Raw genomic sequence first — 25,874 nt, forward strand, 5'->3', positions numbered from 1 at the left:
CAGTTCTGGGTGTATTTGAGGATTTATGCTTACAGGGACTCAAAGACAAAAATACATTAGGGTTTGTAAATTCTGTGCAGAAAAAAAATACTACATGCCTTTGGGTGCCAAATTATGTAATTTCTGCAATAATATACAATCTAATATATCCTATATAACTATTGCATACATGTATTAATTTGTCTAGTCCCTATAATTGCTAATCTATAAGAGTCTGATAAGCACAATGATATAACAAACACCTCTGCTTAGTAAACAAGTTACATTTATTTCCCAAGAAAATAGTAAAGCTAACATAAGGTATTAAAAGAAGTTACAATATTACATAGCCCTGTGTCAAATCTCCACAGCTTTTTGAAGCTTGCAATCACACATATCACAGCAGGTGGGCTTGAGCCAAGCCATTGTTCTTCTGATTACAAAGCTTTGATGTGTCTCATTCCAACTGAGTCTACCTGGCTGTGTCAACCAGGAAGTGAAATACCAGAAGTAAGATATTAAACCATGTTGCTATCCAACAGGTTATATGTAGCTATCTTCAGGTGATTGGACACTGACAAAGAAAGAAAGCTGCAAGGACATCCCCTGTATAACTGCTTCCACTACCAGCTAGCCTCAGTTTTTTGGTAATTTCCTTAGGGCGTGGACTATAATCACACACATAGGTTGGACTTGATGGACTTGTGTCTTTTTTCAACCTCATTATATAACTATGTAACTCTGACTTCTTTTCTCTATTGAGGGACTGTTACCACTTTATGTGGAGCTTTTTGCTTTCTGAAATTCTATCAAGATTCCATGCTGCACCATAGCCACTGTGACTTCCTTCTGCACCTTCTGGATCGCTCGACTCCTCACTGAGCCCTTGGGAACCTTACCTGAGCCTTTTTTTTTTGAGAAGATGCGTGGCTGTCTTGTGATGTTACTTTGAACACTGGATGTTGTGTGGGCATTCAACCTTGGCACATGGTGCATCACATTAAGTTTGCCACAGGGTGCTATACTGGTCCAGGACCGTGGCCTACCAATGACAGAGCCTTATCCATGAAATTCCCTTTGGGGGTATACACATTGTGGAGGGCCAAGCCAGAATAGAGAAAGATCCCACTTTACCCTGCCCAGAGTGCAGGGCTTGCAGCCGTAAAATCTGTTTCAGTGGGCTGATGCTATGGAGAAGCACAGGCTGTGTTTGTTTACATGGTGTGTCATGGCCAAGGTGTAGCAGGGCTAGATATTTAAAATCGTCACCGTTTTGTCTGTAGTCCTGCAATCAAAGTCCAGCTACTGCATCGACCTGACCTTCAGTAACTCAGGATGAGCATGAGATGCCTTTGACTTACATTTCATTCAAGGATACCGTTGTTATGCTTATTGATGCTGTATGCCCTTGTTTAGCATAAGGGCAGACTGAGTCAGTTCAGCGAATCCAAAAAATTGCCTAAATATGCTAGATCTTCCTAGTCCATTCACTGCTCACTCTTAAAGCCTTTCTTGTATTGTGACTGCCCTTACCCTGAAAAGCTATTTGCTCATCCAAAACATTTTGGTCAACAATAGCCTATTGAATAGGGCTTCCTGCAAAAATGGTGGTAAATCATGCTATTTCTTGTCTTAGCAAAATGCTAACATTCCCTGTAGAGCAGTGGTTGTCAATTTATGAGCTAAAAGGGGCCTCAAATGAGGCCCCTGACATCACTAAAGGGTCGCACATAATGTTCAAAATATGTAATGCTTGAAAGCGCTGTCAGAAACTGCAGACCTAATAGTTGAAATGAGTGTCAGAGAGAGTGGATATTCTACATTTTTGGCAGAGGATATGCTGCAGAAGACAATATAAAACTGGGAACGTGTTACATGAGGCTAGTAGGGATCAATGTTCCCACTACAAACTGCTGAGGTCCGAAGACCACACTTACCAAAAGATTGTATGCAGCCCTCGGGCTGCAGATTGGGCACCAGGGCTGAAGGGGATCATCCCATGGTCAGGGACCCAGTGGACAAAAGGTCTTTGGCTCAAATGCTGGTGCTGAGCAAGAAACACTTGAGGGAGAATGCCTGTTTTGTTCCTCCTTTGACAAATACATCAAGGAGATCACAGGAGGTAAGAGTTCTCTCCTCCACTAGAAAAAGAAGACTTGCACTTCTTCTGCAAGTAGACCTTCTACTAGTGAGGCTGAGAAACATTACTTTTGTCCCTCTCAGGCCTCAAGCTCTAAGTCTGGAACACACCTCAGAAGACATGGTCCCCTGAGCCATCCAAGTTTTGCTTAAAGTCCTTTTCTCAGCATTTTGGATGCTTCTCCTCATTAACGCTATCAACATAATGCTAAGGAGGACTTTCAGAATTACAATTTTGCCTTCCTTTTGACCAGTCCACAGTCCCCCTGGTCTTCACTATGGTGATTGCCCCAGTCCTAGCTCTGCTTCTTTCTCAGGGAGTACACAGCGTGGGTTACCTGGACAATATTTGGCAAAAAGATCAGTACTCCCCATCCCTTTTAGCTAATGTCCAACCAACAGTGTGGACTCTGCAGTGATTCAGCTTGATCCTCAACCTTAGGAAGGTTTTGCTGGAGTTGGCTTACTAATTGAAGTACCTGGGCCTGACCCTAGATATGGCTCTGTGTAGGATCTTTCTGTCACAGAACAAACTTCTGCCCCTCTGATCATGTGCCCTGACACTTTGGTCACTGGGATCAGTTTAGGATTAAAGCTTGAGCATGACGATACCTTCTTCAAGCCAGTAGTCTACTCCAAGTTTCATTAAAGACCATTGCAACTCCTCATTCTGGCAGCATGTTACAAAGCGTCTCAATCCTTTGAATTCCCCATGCATCTGACCTGCAAGTCCAGACTCTTCCTGGCGTAGTGGATTTCTAAATCTGCACTGCAGTTAGGAGAGAAACCCTTTCCCCCCAAAGTAATGGAAAATGTTCACAATGGATGTCAATCTATCTGGCTACATTTACATTTGACTAGAAAAAAACAATGGACTTTAAAGGCATGTATCATAAAATTTAACAATTTATTAGTCTACATAAAAGTTTTCCACATAGTACAGAAATTGTAAACATCTAAAATATTATTGGACAGCACATGGCTCCCCTTGAGGATATAATATCATATATTATAATACTGATCTAAATATCTTCACTTATATCAATACTTCAGGTTAGGGATGCCACTTGTCCTAAATAAGGATGAGCTCCGTCGTGTTCGCACAGCCCACGTGCAGAGCCCGCCAGGAAGTCGGCACTGCGCTGCGCTATTCACAGGCAGTGAGACATTTCCCGATCTCTGCAGCTGTACAGCGCAGTGCCAACTTCCTGGTGGGCTCTGCACGTGGGTTGTGCGAACACGCTGGAGCTCATCCTTAGTCCTAAACATGTCTTCCAGCTAATATGTCCTACTCAACATGTTTTGCGACCATGATGTCGCTTCTTCAGGAGCTTTGGTATATCTATTTAAGTAAACACATACATTTATTAGAATACAAAACATACAAGAGATTTACAAAAATTCAAACAAAAAAAAATGATAATAATTGCATGTACTTGGTCTATGCATACTAGACACTCACAGCACAGACCCAGTAGCTACAGCACTGCTCCCGCAGCTCTGCAAGGATCCCCCCAGGGCGACCGCAATTGGCTCATGTGCCAGAATGTGGTAACGCACCAAGTAACTAGAGGTATAATAGGAAAATATTGAATATTTATTAGATATTTAACCTCGATTCAGTGCAGTAAAAGGTCTAAATTCTATATACTTACACACTGATATAAAAGCTGTAACTCTCCACTCGCATTGAATTTAGCTAGCCTATATTCCACAATGCCTATTTGGAAAAATATTAGTACATTTAGTATTATGGTGAATTGTTTTTTCTAGTCAATTTAGTACAGCAAGTGAACATTTTCACCCTACGACTGGAAGTGTGTCACAGTAGCTTACAGCATTGTTTTTGGGTATAGGTGTGCTGTAAACAATGCAGCTTGGTTACCTTACCTCCCTACTCTTATCCAGTGAAAAGAAAAGAAAGAACTAGAAGCACACTGATGAGCTCATCCCTGTGTGCTTTGCTCCTGTCAGTGTCTTCCCTGTTAGTACATGTGTACTGCAACACATGTGACTGGTCCTTAGTGCTTCACCCCCCCCCCCCTCCTCCAGTCTGGGTTTTATCTTACAGGGCTGATCTCAAGTGTAATTCAGGTGCTTACACTAGCTGTGTCTAAAAATACTTTTAATGATTGTTTAATGAATACATGACCACATTCATTGGTGTTTTAATTTATATCTGCCTGGAGTCCAGCTTTAATGAAATCCCACTCAGATTTACAATCTGAAAAAGCAATTGATCAGACAGATGTGGTTACGCCTGATCTGGCCTTTGACCTTTCCACCATTTGATCCTGGTACAATCCCCCACCCCCATCCCAGTGAATATTTCACTGTTCCGCCAGTCCGCCAGTCCTTAACCTTCCTCTGCAGTAGCCCGACCAAGCACAGGTGATTGTGAGGTTCTTATCATAACCAGCTGCCACAAACTGACTGATGAAAACAATCTGTCTGAGTTTCTTTACTAGCATAACTCCAGTTAGATGACAGTAACTGATTCAGTACCAAAGAGATCAATCTGTAATTTATCCTAATACCATAGCAAAATGCAGTCAGTCAGTGACACCACTGGTAATCCATGTTCACTTGAACAAGTCAAGCTATAGTAGTATTAGCATAATTCCCTAACAGCTTTTATCTCAAACATCCAAATATCAGTTCATACCACCAATATCTGAAAAAGAATCGGGAGCATTAAAGCATGTGCAATAATCAAATTGCCACCCAGTCAGTCTATATTTGGAGAAACACCTTCCTATTTTGCTAAACCTGTTAACGTCGAGGAAGGTGCAGGAAACATGTAGGATTGTATTCCTCAGAGTTTATATTGGTAGCCAACATATTTATAGTGTGAATACTTAATTCTTCATGTACTTTATTCAGTAGTGCAAGTCTGTGTCTCACTCCTAACAATATAGACCCCTGGTGCCTGATACATGGTCCTCCAAAGGGTGCTGGTCACTTGAACACTGTTAAGTAAAGTAATCACCAATGGTAGGGATGGGGGGGCATAGTAATTATTGCTGCCATGACCACCAATGCTGGGAAGGAGATCATTTCCACTGCCATGACCACCAACGGATGGTGGGATGGGGGTTAACCTTCACTGTCACTGACACGAATGTGGTGGGGGGTGGGGGATTAAATTCCACTGCTAGTGACCACCACTGTTGGGGGTTTAATAGTACTGACACCAGTGCTGGGAGCTATTATTGCAGTAAATGTTGTGGGCTAGCACTAGAGGCCCTCTGTAATTTTCACATTAACAACCACTGATATAGACAGGTTAAGACAGACTGCAGCCCCTAGGTCAGGTAGCAGCATTGACCCCCTCTTCTCTTTATTTGATAATATTAAGGATTACCATAGGCACAAAAAAGCTGTCATGTTTTCTTTATCTGTACTGAAGCTTTTTAAAACCCTGTAGAGCCTAGCTGTCTATACATTCTGTACAGACAGTTTGTAGTGGCTTATGGAAAGATTTCTAAAGTAAGCAATTCTTTTGTTGTATCAAAAGAGACTCCAGAGAGAGAGAAACATAACCTTGCCACAGTACAAAGCATTGTAAGGCATCATGTGGAATATTATGCAGTTCAGTTTTGGGCACCAATTCACAAAAAGGATATTGAGGAACTGGAAGAGAAGGACAACCAAACTGAAAAGAAGCATTGATGACCTAAGCTGTGTAACTGTATATTGCATGCCTGCCTCATCAGGCACCAACTGCCCACAATACATTCTCCCATGTGAAGTGATAGGCAGGTGCACAGCTTTGACCATTTGTACAATGTCCCCGATTTACTGCTGGATCATGAATGTTGTATTTGGGACTCCTAGACAACCATTGGGTCCTAGACTCTAATAATGACCCATGCTTGACCCTGCTCAATACTAATGCTTAAATATACTCAGAATTATTAGATATGCTTGCTGCAGACCAACCTGTTCATGTGTACCAGCTGGTGCCAACTCTACAGTATCTTACCTGGCCTTCCATATATACTTTATTGCAAAAATTAACATATTACTAACACCATGCAAATAAAACCAACCAGCAATCTGCTTTGCCTTCTTCAGCACCTTAAGGTTTCTTAGACAGTTGGCTCTGTTTTCCATATATTCAATCTTTATAAGCATCCCCAAAAGCTAAATGCATTAAAGAACAGTCAAAGTAATAGTCAGAAGGGTGCAAAATCTGAGTAAATTTGAGTTTGTTACACCTAATAATCAATCAAAATGCTTTTTTTTTGACAGAACAAAGGATAAATGTTGACTGGTTTCGGTAGACTTTCACTTTTTTCCCCCACAATTTTTCTTTAGTTTTTTTATGTATTTTCCATATGTTTTTCACTTAATGCTTGCAGTTGGTTTTCACTGTATTTATGCCCACAAATGCATATTTTTTATATCTTCCTTACAAATTCTACATCTGTAAAATATGTCTGCCTTAGCTAACTATTTGGATATATGGATTCATTTAGAAAATTTTACCACTAGAATAAGGATCCTTATTTTAGTTGTAACTTTTAAATTTCATTGGACCAAAAAGAACAGTCATTTTAAATAAAAAAAAATAGGTATCTTTATCCTTGTGTATTAGCTTTGTGAATTGAGTCTATTATCTGGTTAGGATAAAGAAAGCACGCTTTAGGGTGACACATCGTTCTGTGCATGCAGCTCTGGAACTACTTTTTTCTATTATTTATTGTACAATATGGATGATGTCTCTCATTTTTTTTGTCAGATTTGGCCTTTATTGTCAATAGCCAAATCTTTGAAAGATCGGTCTGTCCACATCAAGAAAGAAAAAGTCTTGTGCTGTTCATTCTGCTAGTGTGTGAGCTGCATTTTTGTACAAATGGACTTATAGTATAGAATAATAATACAACTCTTACCTTTTTGATAAATGGATGAAAATATTTAAAAACTGTATGTGTCAGTGGACTTTACAATGTGTATATGCCCTAACAGTTGTAGTTTAGAATATCCTACTTGTAAAGGACCTGAGTTTTTTTCTTGTATTTGTAATATTTTAGTTATATTTGGTGACTCTCAGTGTTTTTAAACATATTTTGCATCTACAGCATTATTGGGTACATAAATGTGCACTTGGCTCCATCATAAACTTTCTTCTTGAATTATTAGATATTTAGAGGCAACACACGCAACTCGAGCTGCCTTAAGAAACATCCTGAAAGTCTCTTGGAATCTGCTTTTAGTTTCAGATTCTTTTCAGAGTTCCCCTATGAGACACTGAATTGAGTATCACATACCTCCTGCTTCCTTAAGATGAAAGCCATGCTCCTTTTAACTTCAACGTTGGGGAATTGCACACACATGGAGAAGAATAGCATGGGGATTGTGTTGTTTCCTACAAATTCCTGTTTTTGCTTAAATTTTGATATGACTTAGGAAGGAGTTTGTGTCTGTACTGTTTTTCTAGGTAAGATAATTAAACATATTAGGTGAAATTTAAAAAATGTGGCTTCTATTGTAGAATATATGCCATGCATGTTTGTTAAATCAATATTTAATACATCCATTCAATATTTAGCATGGTCTTGTGGAGAGGCCACTTACCCAGGCTTTAAGTTAGAGCACTTACATCGCCTGAAGGATAGTGGGGGGGGGGGGGGGCTGGACTACTTAGCTGCTCAATTCCAACAACTGGATAACCCTCTGAGATCGGGCCAACATGGCCATATACTACAAGCGTCTGATGGTGATAATATAACATTGCATCTATCTTTTCGGAGGTTGGAGTATTTGATGGTGAAAGAGATTAGATCTTTTTGGGATATCAGCATACTCACCGAGTATCTTGCATTGGAACAGATGCTGCATGAGCTGAGGTTTAAAAAGTTCCCTACTTTTGATCTTTTTGATGACAGTTTTAAGAAGGAATGGACTATTACTTTGCTTGTTCCTCAGAACTGATACAAATTATCATTGTTTCCAAGAAGGAACTGGAAAAGCTACAAAGTGATATATCTGTTATACAGAACAATCTTATCAGCTTTACAAAACTAAACAGGCTTCTCTGAGCTTGATAGCCATTTAAATAAAACATTTGGATAAGCTGGAGAATGAGGTGATCGCAGGAAAAAAGGATAAAATGACCAGCAATTGCTTGGACTATGAGTAACAATGTATACACATGGAAAAAAAAAAAATCTCTGGACACCCACGTAAAGCTTCTGTCAAGAAAGGGGTCAGTTCTTATAACACAGAAGAATAAACCTTTAAATGATGGTACCTTGTTCCATCCAGAGTGGCTAAATATGTTCCTACCTGTTCTGCTCTTTGTTTTCGTGGCTGTTCGGAGTTGGGTGATCATTTACATATTTGGTGGACTTGTCCAAAAGTTCGGATCTTCTGGGAGGAAATCTTTGATTTAGCCTCCAAAATGTTTGAGATAAAAATACCTCCTGACCTAACTATTGCTTTACTCAATTTGAAGCCAGATTGCTTGACACACACTCAATTCAAACTTTTCGTTCAGCTCCTTACGGCTGCGAAGCAAACAATTGCAAAAGCATGGAAATCTCCTTCTTTGGTGGTAGCCGAGACAAAGAATAGGATGCATAACTCAATGATTCATGCTAAAATGTCAGCTATAGAAAGGGACCTGATCCCCAAGTTCGAAAAATTATGGAACCCATGGGTACAATTCCATTTACCATCAAATTTCGATGATAAGGTTCTCCTGCCATGGTAAATGATGTATGAATGGACTTGTTATGCTTCGTGACGGCGTTTGGATCGACCTGATGGACTCCCCTCCCCTTCCTTCTCTTTTCTGCTCCTTTCTTCTCTTCTTTTATGGATTTCTATCCTCCCATCTCTTCTTATTATTATATTGAAGCTCCAGATCCCTCAAACTAAGACTTTCTTCCTCAGCCTATTTATCCTACTTTCAGCTGACTTGAATAACTATTTTAGTATTAGCCTAGATTCTTATACAACTTTTACCAACGTTCATATTACATTTTTGGTTACATATTATATGTTTAGAAAGTCTATTAACCTAATAGTGACGAGCTTCATTTCTGTTTGTCAATCATTATGTTTTCTGAAAATATCTGTAATGTCCTTAATGAACCAAATAAAAACCATTTGGCAAGGAACCTTTAAATGATATACTAGTGGCAACAGCCTCTGACTCTTCCCCTGAATCTACAAGTCGGCCGACTGGTGGTAATTGCTCCGTGAATGTACAGTATTTGAACAGGAATGAGAAAGTAGAATACTTACATTGAATCAGATTATAAGATCATGGGACCAGCTGCCAGGGAAAAAAAAACTCCTCCAGTGAGAGCGGGGGTGAAGCCAAGGGAAAGGAAAGACAGATTCTGGTGGTTGGGGACTCAATTATTAGGGGGACAGAGAGGGCAGTCTGTCAAAGACCTGAAGCGCTGAACTGTACTTGGGTTCGGTACATCACGGATCTGGTGGACAGATTACTGGGAGGGGCTGGGGAAATGTAACCTTAAACTGCGTAGAGGGTTCTTTACTGTAAGAGCAGTAAGGATGTGGAATTCTCTTCCACAAGCAGTGGTTTCAGCTGGGAGCATCAATAATTTAAAAAAAAGCTATTAGATAGGAACCTAAACGACCACAACATACAGGGATATACAATGTAATATTAACATAAAAGCACACACACACACAGGTTGGACTTGATGGACTTGTGTCTTGTTTGAATGTTTACCAATTATGTAACAATATGATTTACCCCATAGTTTTTTTTTAATAAATATTTGCAATTAAGACATATGGCCCATGCTCAGTTTGGGAGACAAGATCCAAAAATATTGAAGTATCCATTCATAGGAATACTACGATCACAAGGGCCAAAATGCTTAATATCTGTATTATACTGTTAGTTATTGAGGGCTAAGATATGTGGGTGCCCCATTAAAGATAAGAGATAAGTGGTGGGTTGTTCTCCCAGATATAACAGATGATAAATGAAGTAAGATTTGTGTCTCAAAACTGAGAGCCTCTTCCGTCATCAATAATAAGTTGATCCAGCTATATATCATACACCAAACATACCTTACCCCTCAAAGACTGTATAAAATAGGACAAATAACCTCATCAGAATGTGTAAGGTGACACTATCCCAAGGCAGGTTTTATACATCTGATGTGGTCATACCCTAAAATTGGAAACAAGTGATAGGAATACTATCTAGTATTACTGGTAGACAGGTACCCTATACTCCAGGAGTTAGTCTAATGGGATTAAAGGAGGTTGAGGAGTGGTCGGCGTATAATAAAATAAACATTATTCCTAGCACATAAACAAACATCATTAAGGTGGATGCAACCACTAGCACCAACTATAAATCAATGGCTTAAAGCGGTTAATCAGATAATACCCTATGAGAAAATTTTGTACGAACACAGAGGAATACCCAAAAAGTACTAATGACAAATTGAAAAGAAAAAAAATGGGACTAAATGGTAGGTGGGATGTGAACCTGTGAGAAATTAATGATAATAATGTGTTAACTGTATTATGTTGTTGTGAATGGTGTAAGAATAATTAAAAATAAAATTATTATTATGAAATAGTATGTATGGTTTGATGAAAAAGTGTCATACCAAGGATGTATCTGTTTTTTCTATACAGGGGGTCGAAAAAGTTTTGTTGCCAAAAAGAGGTGGGGAAAAGTTCAAGAGGTTAAGTAAGAAGGAAGTCTTCTGGATTTTTAGCTTAAATACCAGAAACTTGTGGGTCTCAACTTTGAATGGGATGTTTCCCGTTATGAATAGTGGGCGCATCCCATTCTGATCTCCAGATAAATGAAATACAGTCTAATAATAAAATATAACAAAATAGATGTGCACTGGAGCATTTGTGTCTTATGGACAATATATTATTTTTGATCTATGCAAGCATGTGGTTTTATGTGCTGTCTTTACCGTATGTATACTCATCTGTAACGCACGCTTTTGTGTCGTTTGGTCAAGTCTGCTCTGGTGCATATGCCACTATGATGAAGAATGAACACACATTTGGTATGTGTGTTTTACTTCTTTTTTGTTTTGTTTTTAACTTGGTCAGGTTTTAAATCTGTTTTCAGGTCTTCTTTACAGTGAATGGTCAAGAGAGCAGTCCTGCCTTTTGGGACAGTTGTTTAATTAATCAATGACCCTCATGTGTGTCATATTAGCTATACATGGAGTTGTAGTGAACCAAATGCATTTGAACGTTTATGTGTATATATACTCATGTTTTAGTTTATCATTTTATCTATGACTAATCACCACAGAAGGTGTGAAATGCATTGTATATTCATTTATAGTCATTTGCTGTATGGACTGATATTTTTTATGGATTAATAAAGGTGATTTCATTGGAGTGCGACCATCCAGATTTTTATTCACTACAAAATTACAACAACTGGTTAGAGGTCTCCGCCAGTCCACCACTGAAGCAAACACTCCTGAGGACTCCTCTCTTGATATTCTATGCTAGCCATCGATAAAAATTGATTTAAAAAAAAAAAAAAAACTACAGTAGTATCTGGGTTCGAACTTTAAAGCGGTTGTAAACCCCGCACTGCGCTCTGATGGTCCAGCATACCGTGCCAGTCCTTTAGAGACTCTTACCGGAACCAAGGACTCCTGCACGCATACACGGGAGTAAAGTCATTGCGGCTCCGGCAAGTCACAGCACTGGAGCCCGCGATCCCAGAAGAGAACAGGGGATGTCAGCCCTCTCAGCAGTGAACATGCGTCACTGGAAGGGCTTCATTCTAAGGTGAGTATTTCATAATGTGCTAGTATGCAATGCATACTAGCACATTATGCCATTGTCTTGCAGGGTTTTTTTGTTTTTTCAATAGTTTACTACCACTTTAACTTTCTTTCAGGCCCACCTTGGTGCCTCAGTTCCCTTCCAAGTTGATCAGCACAGAAAAAACTCAAGTTGGCTCCCAATTATTAATATGTCTGTTAAGTTTAATAAATAAAAAAAATGAATAAACAATAATTTGAAATCTGCATTTTCATAACTCTAAATCTCAGCTGATCCAGTCTTTTAAAGATCAACAACACACTGTGCTATTACTTAAAATTATTATTGGCTGGTTATATTCTTCACATTTAGAAAAAAAAAGCAAACTACTAAGCTGACTAGAACTTGCTCCTTACTGTGAAAATGCCTTTCCATATGCAGCAGAGATTAAACCTCTCTTCCTCCAGATGCAAACCTGCCCCATTTTCATTCACAGTTTACAATCTTGTCAATGACAATAGAACAGCCTTGCACCAAGTTCATTATATATATATATATATATATATATATATATATATATATATATATGGACCATTTCGATTATCATATTCCCCTAAATGCCTCTTTTTAAGAAAGCATAAACCCTGTTTGGGTAATCTTTCCTCATAGCTGCACTCCTCGTTTTCCCTTTTTAGTTTGATTGCCCTTCTCTGCATTTTCTTCAGTTCTGCAACATGCTTTTTTTATGAGCTGGCACCCAAGACTGAACTGTATATTCCAGATGAGGTCATACTAATGATTTATACAGGGGTAGGATTATGTCTTTTTCTCCCTTATCCCCATCGTAATCTTATCTTGTTTACTTTAAAAAAAAAAAAAGCCAGGCATTGCATCTTGTTATTAAGTCTATAACCTACCAGAAAACCTAGATCCTGCTTCATTGTTAAATATCCCAGTGTGGACAGCCCCTAGAATGTATGATACATGCAAGTTTTTAGCCTGCAAGTGCATAGATTTACATTTTTATCTTTGGTGCATAGAGCTGTGGAGTTTAGCTGTGGGTGGAGGGCACAGGTGCCCTGTCCAGCCCCATTGCCGGCAACCTGTCAAACTCCATGAGAGACTGGCAGTATGTAGTTGCACAGATTAGGGAGAAGCAAAGTAATGTTTGTCATATCACTCAGCTATGAACTTAGTATTTTGTAGCTTATACATTAAGAAAAAGGGGTTACACATAGCAACTCTTAGTTAGTGTCTCTTTTAAATGTTACAATTTGGACTTTTTTTTGCCCAATATAGCTAAAATAATAAAATACAGCAATAAATATACAAAAATACCCTATAAACTGGTATTAAGGACTTTGACAATACCTCAGAATTAGAACATTATCAAAAAATTATTGTAAGAAGTTTTAAAACATTAGAAGATATATTCAAGACAAATAACACATAATTCCATATATAAGTAATATTTGTGCTACACAGTACAAAACTGAATCATCAGCCCTGTGGGAATCAGGTGATGAATGGCTTGCTGAGACTTCCGACACAGTTTGTTTCACGGGTCGCTGCCTGCTTCTTCAGGAAAGCATATTACAGTCAAGCTTTAAGTGTATATAGGCATCAGCCTACACTGTATCAAACATTATATTATCCTACGACCAGCTGTTACCAGCTCCCTTGATTAGTGGAGTAGTCCAAACCAGAGCCTCATCCGTGGGTCTTTCAAACTTAAAACTCCAACCTGTGTGTTGGGATAGATTATCTGGTATATCAGATCAAAGCAAAAGTCCAAATATGCAAAGTGGTCCTGGAGTGGTGGATTGGCTGGTAAAATAAGGAAGAATAGACCGCTTAGTGTCCCCCTGCCTTCCCTGGTGTCAGCAAGATTGTACAGCTCCTACAACAACAAAAAATAAGCAAATCATTTCCAAGGAGGATTTCAAAGCAGGCATGACTTAAAAAAAAAAAAAAAAGTCCACAGCACTGTTTTTTTTTTTTTATTATTTATTTTTTTATAGGGTCTGGTATTACTTTAACCCCCTTGGCGGTATTCCCGAGTCTGGCTCGTGGTGGATTTTCAATATCAAAAGCGGTATCTCCAAGCCAGACTCGGGATTGCATCGCAGGATCCAGGAAGAGTTTACTTACCTTGTCCTCTGGATCCTGCGATGTCTCCCCACTGTGATCGGGAGCCGCCGTGTCTCGCTCGATTCACAGTGCCGAGCTCCGTTCCCTGCGAGCGTTGCGATGCACGGGGACGGAGTTCGGCGGCAAATTCAAAACGTAAAACGGTATACTGTAATCTTACAGATTACAGTACTGTATCAAATAATTACACATCCCCTTTGTCCCTAGTGGTCTGCCCAGTGTCCTGCATGCAGTTTTATATTATAAAAACTGTTCTTTCTGCCTGGAAACTGGAGATTGTCCATAGCAACCAGAGCTGTCCCTTTACATCAAAAGTGGCTTTAGACCAGCTAGAAAACAACGGTAATAAATTAGAATCACTCGCAGAATTGAGCGATAATGATTTGTGGGGAAATCCGTCACCAAACACTAAAAGTAACGAAAGCGACAATTCTGCAACTGAGCAAATTTTTGTGTTTTTGATTTAATTACATTATTGAATAATTTTTTTTATTATTTGTTATAATTATTTAAGGTTATTTATTATATTATAATTTTTTATTTCATTTTTCAAACTTTATCATACCCGGGATGTCTACTAGACTCTTGTTTGGACAGATTTAAGTGAATTATTCCTAAGAATTACAGGCCTACAATATAAAACGCTAAATTTCTGTGCAAAATAATGGTACCGCTTTCAGCACCTAAAATCATCATACCGCCAGGGAGGTTAAAGAGGCATGATTGAATAAAAGCAAAGCCTCCACCCAGGCTCTTTCTCATCTTGTGCATGAGACATGTTAAAATTGAGGAGGAAACTAGGAAGGCTTTCCTCAGCTCTGACGTTTACTACTTTTGACAGGACGCTGCAGTGTTTGTGGTTGTGGCATCAGGGATGCGGGGCACCTACCCTGGGTGCCTGGTGCTAGCGACATCACTTGCTGTCAGATCAAGACTTTGTGGAGTTTGCTTACCCGGCCCCCTGCTCACGTTTTCTGATGTTAGGATAGGAGCAGTCTGGGGAAAAGGTGGCCAGGGATGTAAAACAGTAGCAGAAAATGCAGAAAACAGGGTGAGTAAGCAAATCCTGCACAATTCCAATTTAAAAGCGTTCCTGTATTTAACTGTACAAAGGAATGTTGCACTGGCAGGAAGGTGGAGCTGAAGAGGAGGAAAGAGAACACAGCCCTCACCTTTTCCCAGCTGTCTCCTCCGCTACAGATTTGACTTGGCATTTCTAGAACTAAGCTGAGAAGAGTAGTGATGCTGCTATCATCACTCCTGTCAGCATGTAGCAGCGGTACTTGCCATGTGGTGCCCTCCCACCTCCACCCCAACATAAGACCACTGTATTCGGGGCAGCTTCCCCTCCTGCCCTGCCCACTCTCTCATCTTGACACTGATAGTATGTGAGAATTAGGCTCAATGATTTGTTTTAGACAAATGATCCAAATGCCTTTTTGTTTGGTGAGACCTGCAGCTAGGAAAACTTAGAGGAATTGGGGCATGAAAAGAGTCAGTTAGCAAATAAATTGATGTCCTGGGGGTAGTCACATGCTCTTTAGTAGAATAGACATGATTAAGAATCTTTTGAAATACCCCAACCACTATTATGCAGGAGTTGGTGAAATTTTATTCTGATCTTCACAGTTCCAAACAAGGATATTCCCCAGAGGAATTGCAGGAATTTCTACAAGAGATTGAGTTGCCTTGCCTATCCGGTACTCAGAGTCGCTTGCTAGACGCACCCATAACTATAGAGTAGATACACTCGGCAGCTAACTCCTTCCCTAATTCTAAGGCCCCTAGGGATGATAGCATCCCAAAAGAGGTATATAAACAATGTGAGGAAACCATATTACCGCAGTTACTGAAAACACTTAATGCAGCTAGTGAATGCAAATGTCTTCCAGATTCAATGGCACAAGCCAATATAGTTTTACTGCTTAAACCAGAGAAGGATCCTTTGGATCCGGGCTCCTATAGGCTGATTTCTCTCTTACAGACTGGCATAAAAATTTTGGAAAAGATGTTAGCACTAAGACTTAATAATAATAATATTGTCTATTGTACATCCAGAACAATCTGGTTTTATACCAGAAAGATCAAACATACAGTTCTAGCCTGATAATATGGAAGACATGGCATTACAGTCGTTGGATGCCCACAAGGCCTTGAATAGGATTGAGTGGCTGTACTTGTGGGCTGCAATGCACAAGTTTGGGTTTGGACCCATATTTCTATCATGGGTACAACTACTTTACAGCTTCCTGAAAGTGGTAATTAGAGAAGCAGGACATGTATCTACACCTTTCCCATTGCATAGAGGAACCCCACAGAGCTGACCCTTGTCCCCCCTCCTATTTGCCATAGCCATATAATCCATGGCAGCTCTGGTTCGCTGTAACCCCTTAACCGGTTTTAAATAAGGCCAGAATCATGAAAAACTTATGCTCTATGCAGACGACACCATGTTGCTATTGGGGGATGCTGCAGGATACCTCAGGGAAGCCGTGACTGTTATCAGAAGGTTTGGAGTATTCTAAGGCCTGCTGATTAATTGGAGTAAATCCTTGATTATGCAGTTAGACTCTGCCCCTGGTAGTCAGGGCTCTACACTTCATGACATCCCAGTAGCCTCTAAGTTTAAATATTTAGGAGTTTACGTTACCCCACAACTGCGCAATTATATATCCCTTAATCTTTCCCCATTATTAGGCCACATTAGGGACAAAACTAAAATATGATCTAAACTAAAGATGTCACTGGCAGGTAGAATAAACCTCATCAAAATGATCTTCATGCCACATCTTCTGTATATCTTACACAATACGCCAATAGTGGTCCCGTTTAAAATATTACGCATTATTAATTCCACGCTTCGTTCATTTATCTCCTGTTTTAACAGACCCCCGAGGATCAAGTTAGAACAACTCCAGAAACCCAAGGAGGCGGGGGGGGCTTGCCCTACCCAATCCATGGATTTTTAATCTGGCAGCCCAGCTACAGCACATTGCCTGTGCTATGCCCAAGGAGATTATCAGTGTGGGGGTAATAAAGATCCAACCACGGTCCTACTAAGATATGTCACAGGAATGCATAGTGTGGCCACGGGACTGAAGGCTTTAGCTTTTGCTAAGTCCAACAAACTCTTTTTCTCCATACGTTCTAATGCAGAAAATCTGGAATAAAGTTAGGCAGCTACAGGATATTACTGGCTTCACTGGTTATAGCCCTATATGGGACAATAGGTACTATAAGGAACTACAATCCCTGACGTGCAGTAAGGTGGAAAACATATGGTGTTACACACCCGGTACATATCTTTTCTAGTGGTAAACTGTGCTCCTTTTTAGAATTACAGGCTAAATTTGGGTTACCCCAATCAATGTATTTCCCTTATTTACAGCTACATCATGCAATTAAGGCACAAACTGGTGGAGCCTTGTGGATACAATCTCCAGCTCCTGTTTTCCATTACATGACAGAGGTATCCCATTTTAAGGGATTTATCTCCAGGTATTATTCTATGTTATTGTCTATATTCTTAAACAGCTTCCCAGCCAGAGTGATATGGGCACATTTAAAGAGGACCAATGGGAAGAAGTGCTACAGGCTGTACAGTTGTGTTCGCACAATGTTTGTCCCAGCTATATATTATGCTGCGGGTACACCTTACATCTGCGAAACTGTATAAGATGGGCATAAGAGAATGCTTTGTTTGCACTAGGTGTTCTAGGGACCATGTGGGCCTTATCCATTTTGTATGGCATTGCTCAAAACTACACCTCTACTGGACAGGAGTTATTACAACCATTGATAAAGTATTTCAGGTCAATGTTCCACTGGATCCCAAACCGTACGTTTTGGGAATCCTTGATGACCTTCCAATTGAAGATAACCCTAAGCAGGCAATTACAAGGGCTCTCTTTCAAGCCCGTAAGCTCATTCTTAGATGCTGAAATTTGACTGAGCCTCCTACTCTAAAGGAATGACTAGCCCAGATGGGAGTTACCTTACAATTGGAAAATATATATCTTCCAACATCGTGGCAGCCCTGGTAAATATGACATGTTATGGTCCTCCTGGTTGAACACACCTGGCTTATCTCCAGTAGATATAATTCTGGACAGGTTACTGCATTAAATTCAACTGCCAGTTTAACTCGGGAAGTGTAGTTAATTGTACAGAAATGTAAAGATGCATTTATTTTGATGCTTGGTGGGGAGCGGGAGGCAGGGTATCTACTGTGTGTTGTAATCTGTGGATAATGTGATCTTGAATAACACAGTTTTACATGACACGGTTTTAACTGGAACCTGTATTGTTTGTGTATTTCCTATGTTTCATCTCAATAAAATCCTTTTTGAGAAAAAAACAAAATAATCTTTTTGACTTTTTACAAATAAATCACGCCCCCTGACAATAAAAGAACATTAAGGTAAATGTTATATTTGGCAAAGTAGGGAGGCATAATACCGTCTATCCGGCAAGGGGCCAGTACATCCAAATTACCATTTTGGACTAGTTCCCTAAGCCTACATAGTAGACATTTGTATTGAAAGAGATAGGAGCTAGTAAGAAAAAAAAAACATGAATTAAAAGCTGCATCTTTACAGTCAGATCATCTACTCTATCAACAATTCCTTAAAGTCAATGTAGCACTCCACTGGAAATTTGCCCAGGTTCTTTCCCAGTGGATTGCCCCACAGCCAGGCACACAGTCACAGCCACACTTTTTCTCAATAACCAGTCTAGGGGTGTTGTTTTTACTGGTTTTCTTTTTTTTTGGGGGGGGGGGGGGAGCTTGGATAGGGTTGAGGGAATTGAGTGGTATACTCCAAAAACAGAACTATGTACAGATTGCAGATAAACTTATTTCTGAAAAGCTGAAGTCCTTGCTTATGGCAAATTGTGAACTTGACTTTGTAGTGGAAATAGTTAAATGCAGACTTCCTTCTTTAGAACAGAAAGCCCTCCAGGCTGGACTGATCTTCTGCAAGAAAAGACCCAGAAGCTCAGAGTATCTATGCAGTCTCCCAGCAGCCTTCGGGGCCTGCTCCCTGTAATTGGCCAGGACTGCACAAAACCTACACCTACAGTATGCTCCAAAAAATTCCACAGCTCTCTGGAAGGCAGAGGGAGCTTTCAGACTAGCAGCAGCTAAGAACACTGAACTGACCTAATCAATCAGCTGTACTGGTTTTTAGGACTATCTAATAACTTATATATATATTTCCCATTTCAACAATGCAGCGGCAGTCCTCTTAAACCTTACCACAAATCACTGCTTAAGCATCTCTTGAACTCAGCAAGAGCCTGTGTCCCTACCAAGTGGAAGCAACAATCCCCTCCTACAGTTACACAATAGTTTGCAAGAGTGAATGATATACAGATTACGTCTACCCTTCAGGCTAAATCTACAGAACATAGTGCTAGATGGTTCTACTGGGAGCAGTTTCTACTGTCTGATCAATACTTAGTATCTTTTAGATATATTCCATTATCTTATACTAGGGGAGGCCCAGCATCAGAAGCATTCTTTGGCCTTTATTTTTTGTTTTAGTTTTTTCTTCTTTTTTCTTTATCTATTAAACAACTTAAAAAGTGGTGAGCATCAGACTTGCTTTCATGACTGTTGACACCCCTGCTAGGGGGTAAGAAAATGGCAATTGATGCTCTTTGTATCAGTATTTAATCATTGCCATTCCCTGTTTTTACACTGGATTTTGACTATGTGTGTTGATACATACTGACTGATGCAGAGATGGTGATTGTATTAGATTGAGGTAAATGTACTGTGTTAGGTAGACCAATAAAGCATTTCATTTTGGAGAATATAATTTTTGTTCAGCATATTTCTTTTTTGATTTCAGAAAGTAAAAGGTATGAACCTGGAAGATATAATAATTCTGAATGTAGATACAAACACCTTGGAGACTCCATTCGATGACCTTCAGAATTTACCAAGTGAAGTGGTAAGTAGCGGTTAGTTGATCAAGTATTGTTTGCAGGTTAGTTTTTACCTACTTTTTTACCTCGAATAAAAGTTCTTTTCCACATTTTTACAAATATTCTTGTAGTCTAAAATTGATATGCTTTAATAAAATTAATGTTAACTGTAGTGCATTGGTTCACCTTAGGCTGCTGTCACGCTGCATGGTAAAAGTGCATATGTGTTTTTGCCGTTTTTTCTGGACTCCTGACTCCAATCGTGCACCTGTGAAACTTGGACATGTGACTCAAAAAATATGGCAAAGACTCAATGCAGATGCATTTTTGGTGTGTTTTCTATAGAATTCAATCTAAGATGGGTTTTTGGTTTGCTTTTGAAAAATTGTCTGTTTAGCTGCAGTAGTAATTTGTAGACGAAGTTTAAAATGAAGATAAGTATGTGGGTTTGCTATTCAGGAGTGCCACTGCAGGGTCTGGGGTTAAGTGGGTATCAAAGAGCTTAGAGGGCATCTCGAAGATTTATGACCAAAACATTCTAGCTACAGGACAGTCCCATAAAATGTGGAGGCGTGTACCTTCAGCACTACAGCCTTAGAAGCAGTGGGGAGAGTGCTGTGGGAGAAATTTAGCGATCCTGGCGGGGACCAAATACCATTTGATCAACACTTTATAGTTGGTTTCAAGAGCTACAATATTCTGTGAAAAGGGTTTGGTTGCTTGCCAAATATGCGACCAATCTACTGAGTCTAGGTTAATATTTTCATCTCTCTCCTATTTTGTGACATAGGCAGGGGGTTTTGTGGCTATAGATTCCAACAGTTCATATATCAATCATATAAAGTTTAAGGCCTCTTCTATGGGGGTCACTTTTGCAAACCCTTTCAAATAAGGATAGTTGAGAAACCAAAGGATCAGAGGGAGTAAGGGGAGTAAAAAAGTGTTTGATCTGTATGTAACGGAAAAGTTCAGAGGAGGGAATTTCATGTGATTCACAAAGGGAGGTGAGTGGTTTGATTTTGGAGAAAAGAGAGTAAAGGATTATGGGTTGATTGAAGGCCAAAGCGGTGTTTGAGTCTGTCCCAGAGGGTGAGGCAGTGTTGCGGATTTGAGATCGAGCACCTATGGGACAGTGTCAGCCAGAGGAGGTTCGCAACTGACAATGGGTTGCAGTCAACTGACACAAGTGCCACCCAAAGTGGAGTCTACTTATTTTTAGTAGCATATTTGAGGAGCTGGGCCATTTGCAAGTTTAGAGGTGTAGAGGGCATTGAGAGAGAGATAAGAGAGAGATAAGGTCTATGAACACACCATATAAATAAAGATACCTGGCGTTGCAATATCCAGAGATAGTGTGACGGCACTGGGATTGGAAGCACACGGAAAAGGTATAAAAGTTTGACTAAAATAGACATTTTCACCACTGTGACTTGTTCTATCCAACCTAAGGGAATATTAGCCCATTTAGGCATGAGGGTGGTAAGGTGAGATAACATAGAGGGATAGTTAGCTGTATATAGATCAGATAGGGTTGGCAGTGAATTTAATACCTATGTATAGGATATGGCGTATGGCCCAAGAAAAGGGTAGGCTATCCTGTAATTGAACAAACCAAAAAGAAAAAAGGCCCAAAGTTTTGTGTGATGACACACAGTAATGTCCACAAACATTGTTTACCTAGTATAGGTAGCATCACTCTAGTCAAAAAACTGTGTATATATATGTATATATATATATATATATATATATATATATATATATATATGGGGTTTTGTCCCTACCAAGACTGTAAGGAACCAGAGGACCAAATGAGTGACACAGCATACAATGTAGGGATAAGTAGAAAAAATATAAAATTTATTGGTTAGTTAAAAATTCAATGAACTCCCCAATGGGAGGTAATAGTTAAGACACATGAACATGACATATATCCGAAGGCCGCTGCATCAAATAGTCATTGGATATGGCAACACAGCACAGGACAAAAAAAAACAACAAATAAAACATATAAACAATCGTCCGTACGCCAGATTATCTATGCGCCGATGTCCATGCCATGACTAATGCGTCATTTGAAAAAATATTTTATAAATAATATAAAAAAATGTGATGTGGCATGAACATCTGTGCAGAGATCCCTGGGTGGCTCAAGCCTACAAGGTACAGATGGAAAAAAGGGGAGGGGATGGACTGATGAACAGTATAAAGTGATTGCTGGCTGCAAATTGAACAAATCCACAAACTAATGATATGGATATATGGTAAGAGAACAAAGTTGATTGATGAGTAATGGATATTTCAACAAGGAAATAGTTGCTAGTATGCTGGTAGTGTAGAAATGCAGTCCTGAGTCATGCCTGATAAATGGCTGTATGGTGTAATACACATATGTAATTAGGACTATGCCACTGGGGCAAGAGGAGGAGTGAAGCCAAAAAGACCGTGGATCACACTGCAATTAAAGACTTGAAGCAGTCTATGTTAGAACTGCATCCTGGTTTATCCATCGGAATGACATGACCTAAATTTCAGTCCTTAAGTAATGTACTATGTTCACAGATCAGGGTAGTCAGCACTATTGCTTCACCATACCCAGCATGATATCTCAAGCAGTATTAAGTATAGAAGCATTTCACCTTGGCACCTCTTTTGCCAACAGCTTCGGATAGTGACCTCATGTGCTTTATCCACGGATCCTGCAGCTGTTCCTCGGTATGAGCGCTAAATAGCGCATATGTCTCCTCCAGTATTTCACACTCTTCACGCTGTATAGCAGCTATCCAGCTTCCCTAGCTTGCTGTAGGCTCACTTCCAGAACATAATGGAAAGGAAAGGCGTCACGTGACGCTAATGACGTCAATGCGTTTTACATTGTGGATCTTGTAGCTTCGTCTGGACATTAGGGCGGGCCTCCGACTGTTCCTTATCACGGCAGCATCGCCTCGGCAGGGACCATCCCTAATTAGTTCATTAAAGGAACATTATGTGTTGTATTTATTGCCCTGTTTTGATTTTCGCTTGTCTGAAATTTGTGGCATTCCCTCCATGATAGGGGAGGAGATAAATATAGGACCAAAAAGAAGTGGATTGATGAAGGGGTGTGTGGAACTTCAGAACGGGGATGAACCATTGCTGATAGGACAAAACACACAGTTCGATCTTACATTAAATTAATGGTATGTCACGTACAACAATGCAAGGACATAACATAAAATCAAAGGACACACCCCCTGTAGAACAATAAATAGAAGTTAGGCATAAGGTCATAGACATTGTGCCCTATTGACTCAACATTCCTAATGACAGGGATCAACATATATCTACTCCGCTAAGTCATTACAGCTGGATAACATTCACTGAACCCATTGATACTATGTAATGTAGTCCCACATGACCACTAGATGCCAAAATATGAAAAATTATTGTTTCAGAACTACATTAATAGTATATCAAATAGATCTTTTACGTTTCAAGAAAGACCTGCAGATTCAATTCAGTGTTCAGGCCTAACAGAATTAAAGATTTTGAATTGTAAATCCACCACTTTTCTTTTTGCAATAAAATGCGATTAAAATCACCTCTTCTCGGAAAGCAGTTTCAATGTGTAGACACCCTTCACTGTCATGCCTTCCAGACTTCCATCATGATACTGGGCGAAATGCTTGGCCAAGAGTTTTTCAGTATCCTTCACCTTTATCTCGTGCATGTGTTCCCCATCTTAATTTTTAGGGGGCGTCTTGTTTTTCCTATATACATTTTTCTGCATGGGCATATTATATAGATTACCCTGGTAGAAGAACAGTTGATAAGATCCTTTATCTGGAATTCTCTTTCTCCAAGGGCATCTCAAAATGAATCTGATCTGTCCATGTGAGGGCCTGATAATCACAGGGATAAATCCTAGAGGCAGAGGCATGATGGGATTTGTAGTTTCACCACAGCTGGAGGGCCGAGGTTGCCTACCCCTGCCTTAGATTAAAGCTCTTGTATCGCTTACTCATGATCAGCTCCTTCCTGCTCTGTCACAGACTACATCTGCCTCCTGCAGACATGCACGCTCTGGCTGCCCCATGCAGCCCCTGACTCCTGCAGAAGAATGGGAGTCCACCTGACTTCCATGCACAGACCTCCTGTCTTTTAGGTGGGGCCCTGAGCCATAGCCAGGTCACAACTAAATAGCTCAGCACACAGCTGTGCAATCAGCCTGCCTGTCTCTCCAAAATCTGGAGTAAACCAGCAATCTTCCAAGTAGCACATGGTACAACTGCCACATATCCTCCCCTTTGTTTCAAACCGGAGGGAGGAACACATAAACCCATCACTATGGTTGGGACACCTCTGTGCCAGCCAGTAGCTGTGCAGGCCCAACTCTTTTTCCGGGTATGTTTCCACCAGCATTTCACTTTGGCAACTCTGTGCCAACTATCAGCAGCAGGAGTCCTAACCTGCCCAACCTTCTATCTAAAGGGGATCCTCCCTGTTTTCCTCCCGAAACTGTTGGGGACCCACTTCCAGGACACCTATCAGGGACTGATCTCTCTCACTACTTGACTCAACACTTACCAATGTCATCTGTTTCTCAGGTTCACTAACCTCTGTGTGGTTACCCTTGGCAACCAAAGCATCTGAGATTAACACCACATCCTTCTGCTTAACCTCAATAGAAATTTTGCACAGTGGATTACTCAAATCAATATTGTCAGTTTCATTAGGACCTTTTGTCTGTGGAGGGACCACCTACAGGCAAGCAGTTACTCCCTATGGGACCTTCTCACAGTTTCACATCGCCCCCTGTTGTCAAACACTTTAATAGCGACTGTCCTATCAACAAACTTTTTTCGACACATTTTTGCACTCCAACCTCTTTAACCATTTCTGCGTCCATTGGTGCTTCAACCAATACCTCTGAGCTGTCCGAAAGTGTTCTAGAGTGCCTCTCATACACCACATCAGTAGGAAGCAACCCAGCACACTGTGAGACAACATTCAGAATGAGTTTACACACTTTCTCGTTAGTTACCAACGCTGTTATTTCCTGTCAGAGTGTCTGGGGGTACCTCAAACTGCACCTCTTTGCGAGTGATGGACAGAATTCCCATTACTGCTGCATCTGTTCCAGGCCCTACCTTTACATGAGGTCTAGCGGGTGAGACAGTACCCAAGCCATGTACCAATCACTGCTCAGCCGCACCTCGAACCGCACCAGCAGGAATTTACACCAACATATGGAGAGACTTCCACTATGTCTGTCATTTCTGATTCTTCTAGCAGTTCCTTCCTCACACAATTGCTGCTGGAAAAAGTAACCAACATTGCAGTAACCAATACCAATTTTTATCAACATTGCTTAACATTGCCTGTATCACCTGCCTCCACTGATTGGTACTACGCAGTACCAGGCCACCCATCTGTGGTGGATACACGCAGGTGTACAGTGAAAAGGTTTTCATCAATTCCAACAACATCTCAGTTATTTCTAAACATCCCACATCTAAACATAGAACTTTAGGGACTCTTCCATTACTAGCATCATGGAGGGGCTCATTTACTAAGGCTTGAGAGGCCGAGACACTTAGAGTCTTCCACCTTAGAGGTAACTGGCACAACCTGTGGCTCCCCATGAGCACTGTAAAACACATGTCTCTTGCTCATCCTCTCATTTTTAGCAAAACTGAGCCTTTCCAAGTTCTTATCCATTACCCTGTCATTCTGACACTCAACATTACTCATCTGTTTTGCTGTGGACAAAACCTCTGCTGTGTATGCGCCCTTATCTGATCCTTCCGACTGGGGAGGGTTAACTTCTGCAACAGCCAATGCAACTGTGACTACTGGCTCTGCAGTCTCTCCATTGGTCACAGCAGCAATAGTGTCCATCTCACCATTACCTTCATAAATTTTTTTTAATGCCTTTATGGCCAGACTAT

The 25,874-nt window shown here is 40.3% G+C and overlaps 1 protein-coding gene across 7 annotated transcripts in view; it reads left to right on the top strand.

Annotated features, from left to right (window-relative positions):
• Positions 1–25,874, top strand: part of DENND1A (DENN domain containing 1A) — a 1,561,519-nt gene that overhangs the window by 881,907 nt on the left and 653,738 nt on the right. For all 7 annotated transcript variants that reach the window (XM_073600378.1, XM_073600371.1, XM_073600373.1 and 4 more), the window contains one exon: positions 19,872–19,973. In XM_073600378.1, coding sequence (XP_073456479.1) covers positions 19,872–19,973 — 102 coding nt within the window. The remainder of the gene's footprint in view (positions 1–19,871; positions 19,974–25,874) is intronic.

This window comes from Aquarana catesbeiana, linkage group LG09, assembly GCF_042186555.1.
Source record: "Aquarana catesbeiana isolate 2022-GZ linkage group LG09, ASM4218655v1, whole genome shotgun sequence".
Taxonomy (NCBI): Eukaryota; Metazoa; Chordata; class Amphibia; order Anura; family Ranidae; genus Aquarana; species Aquarana catesbeiana.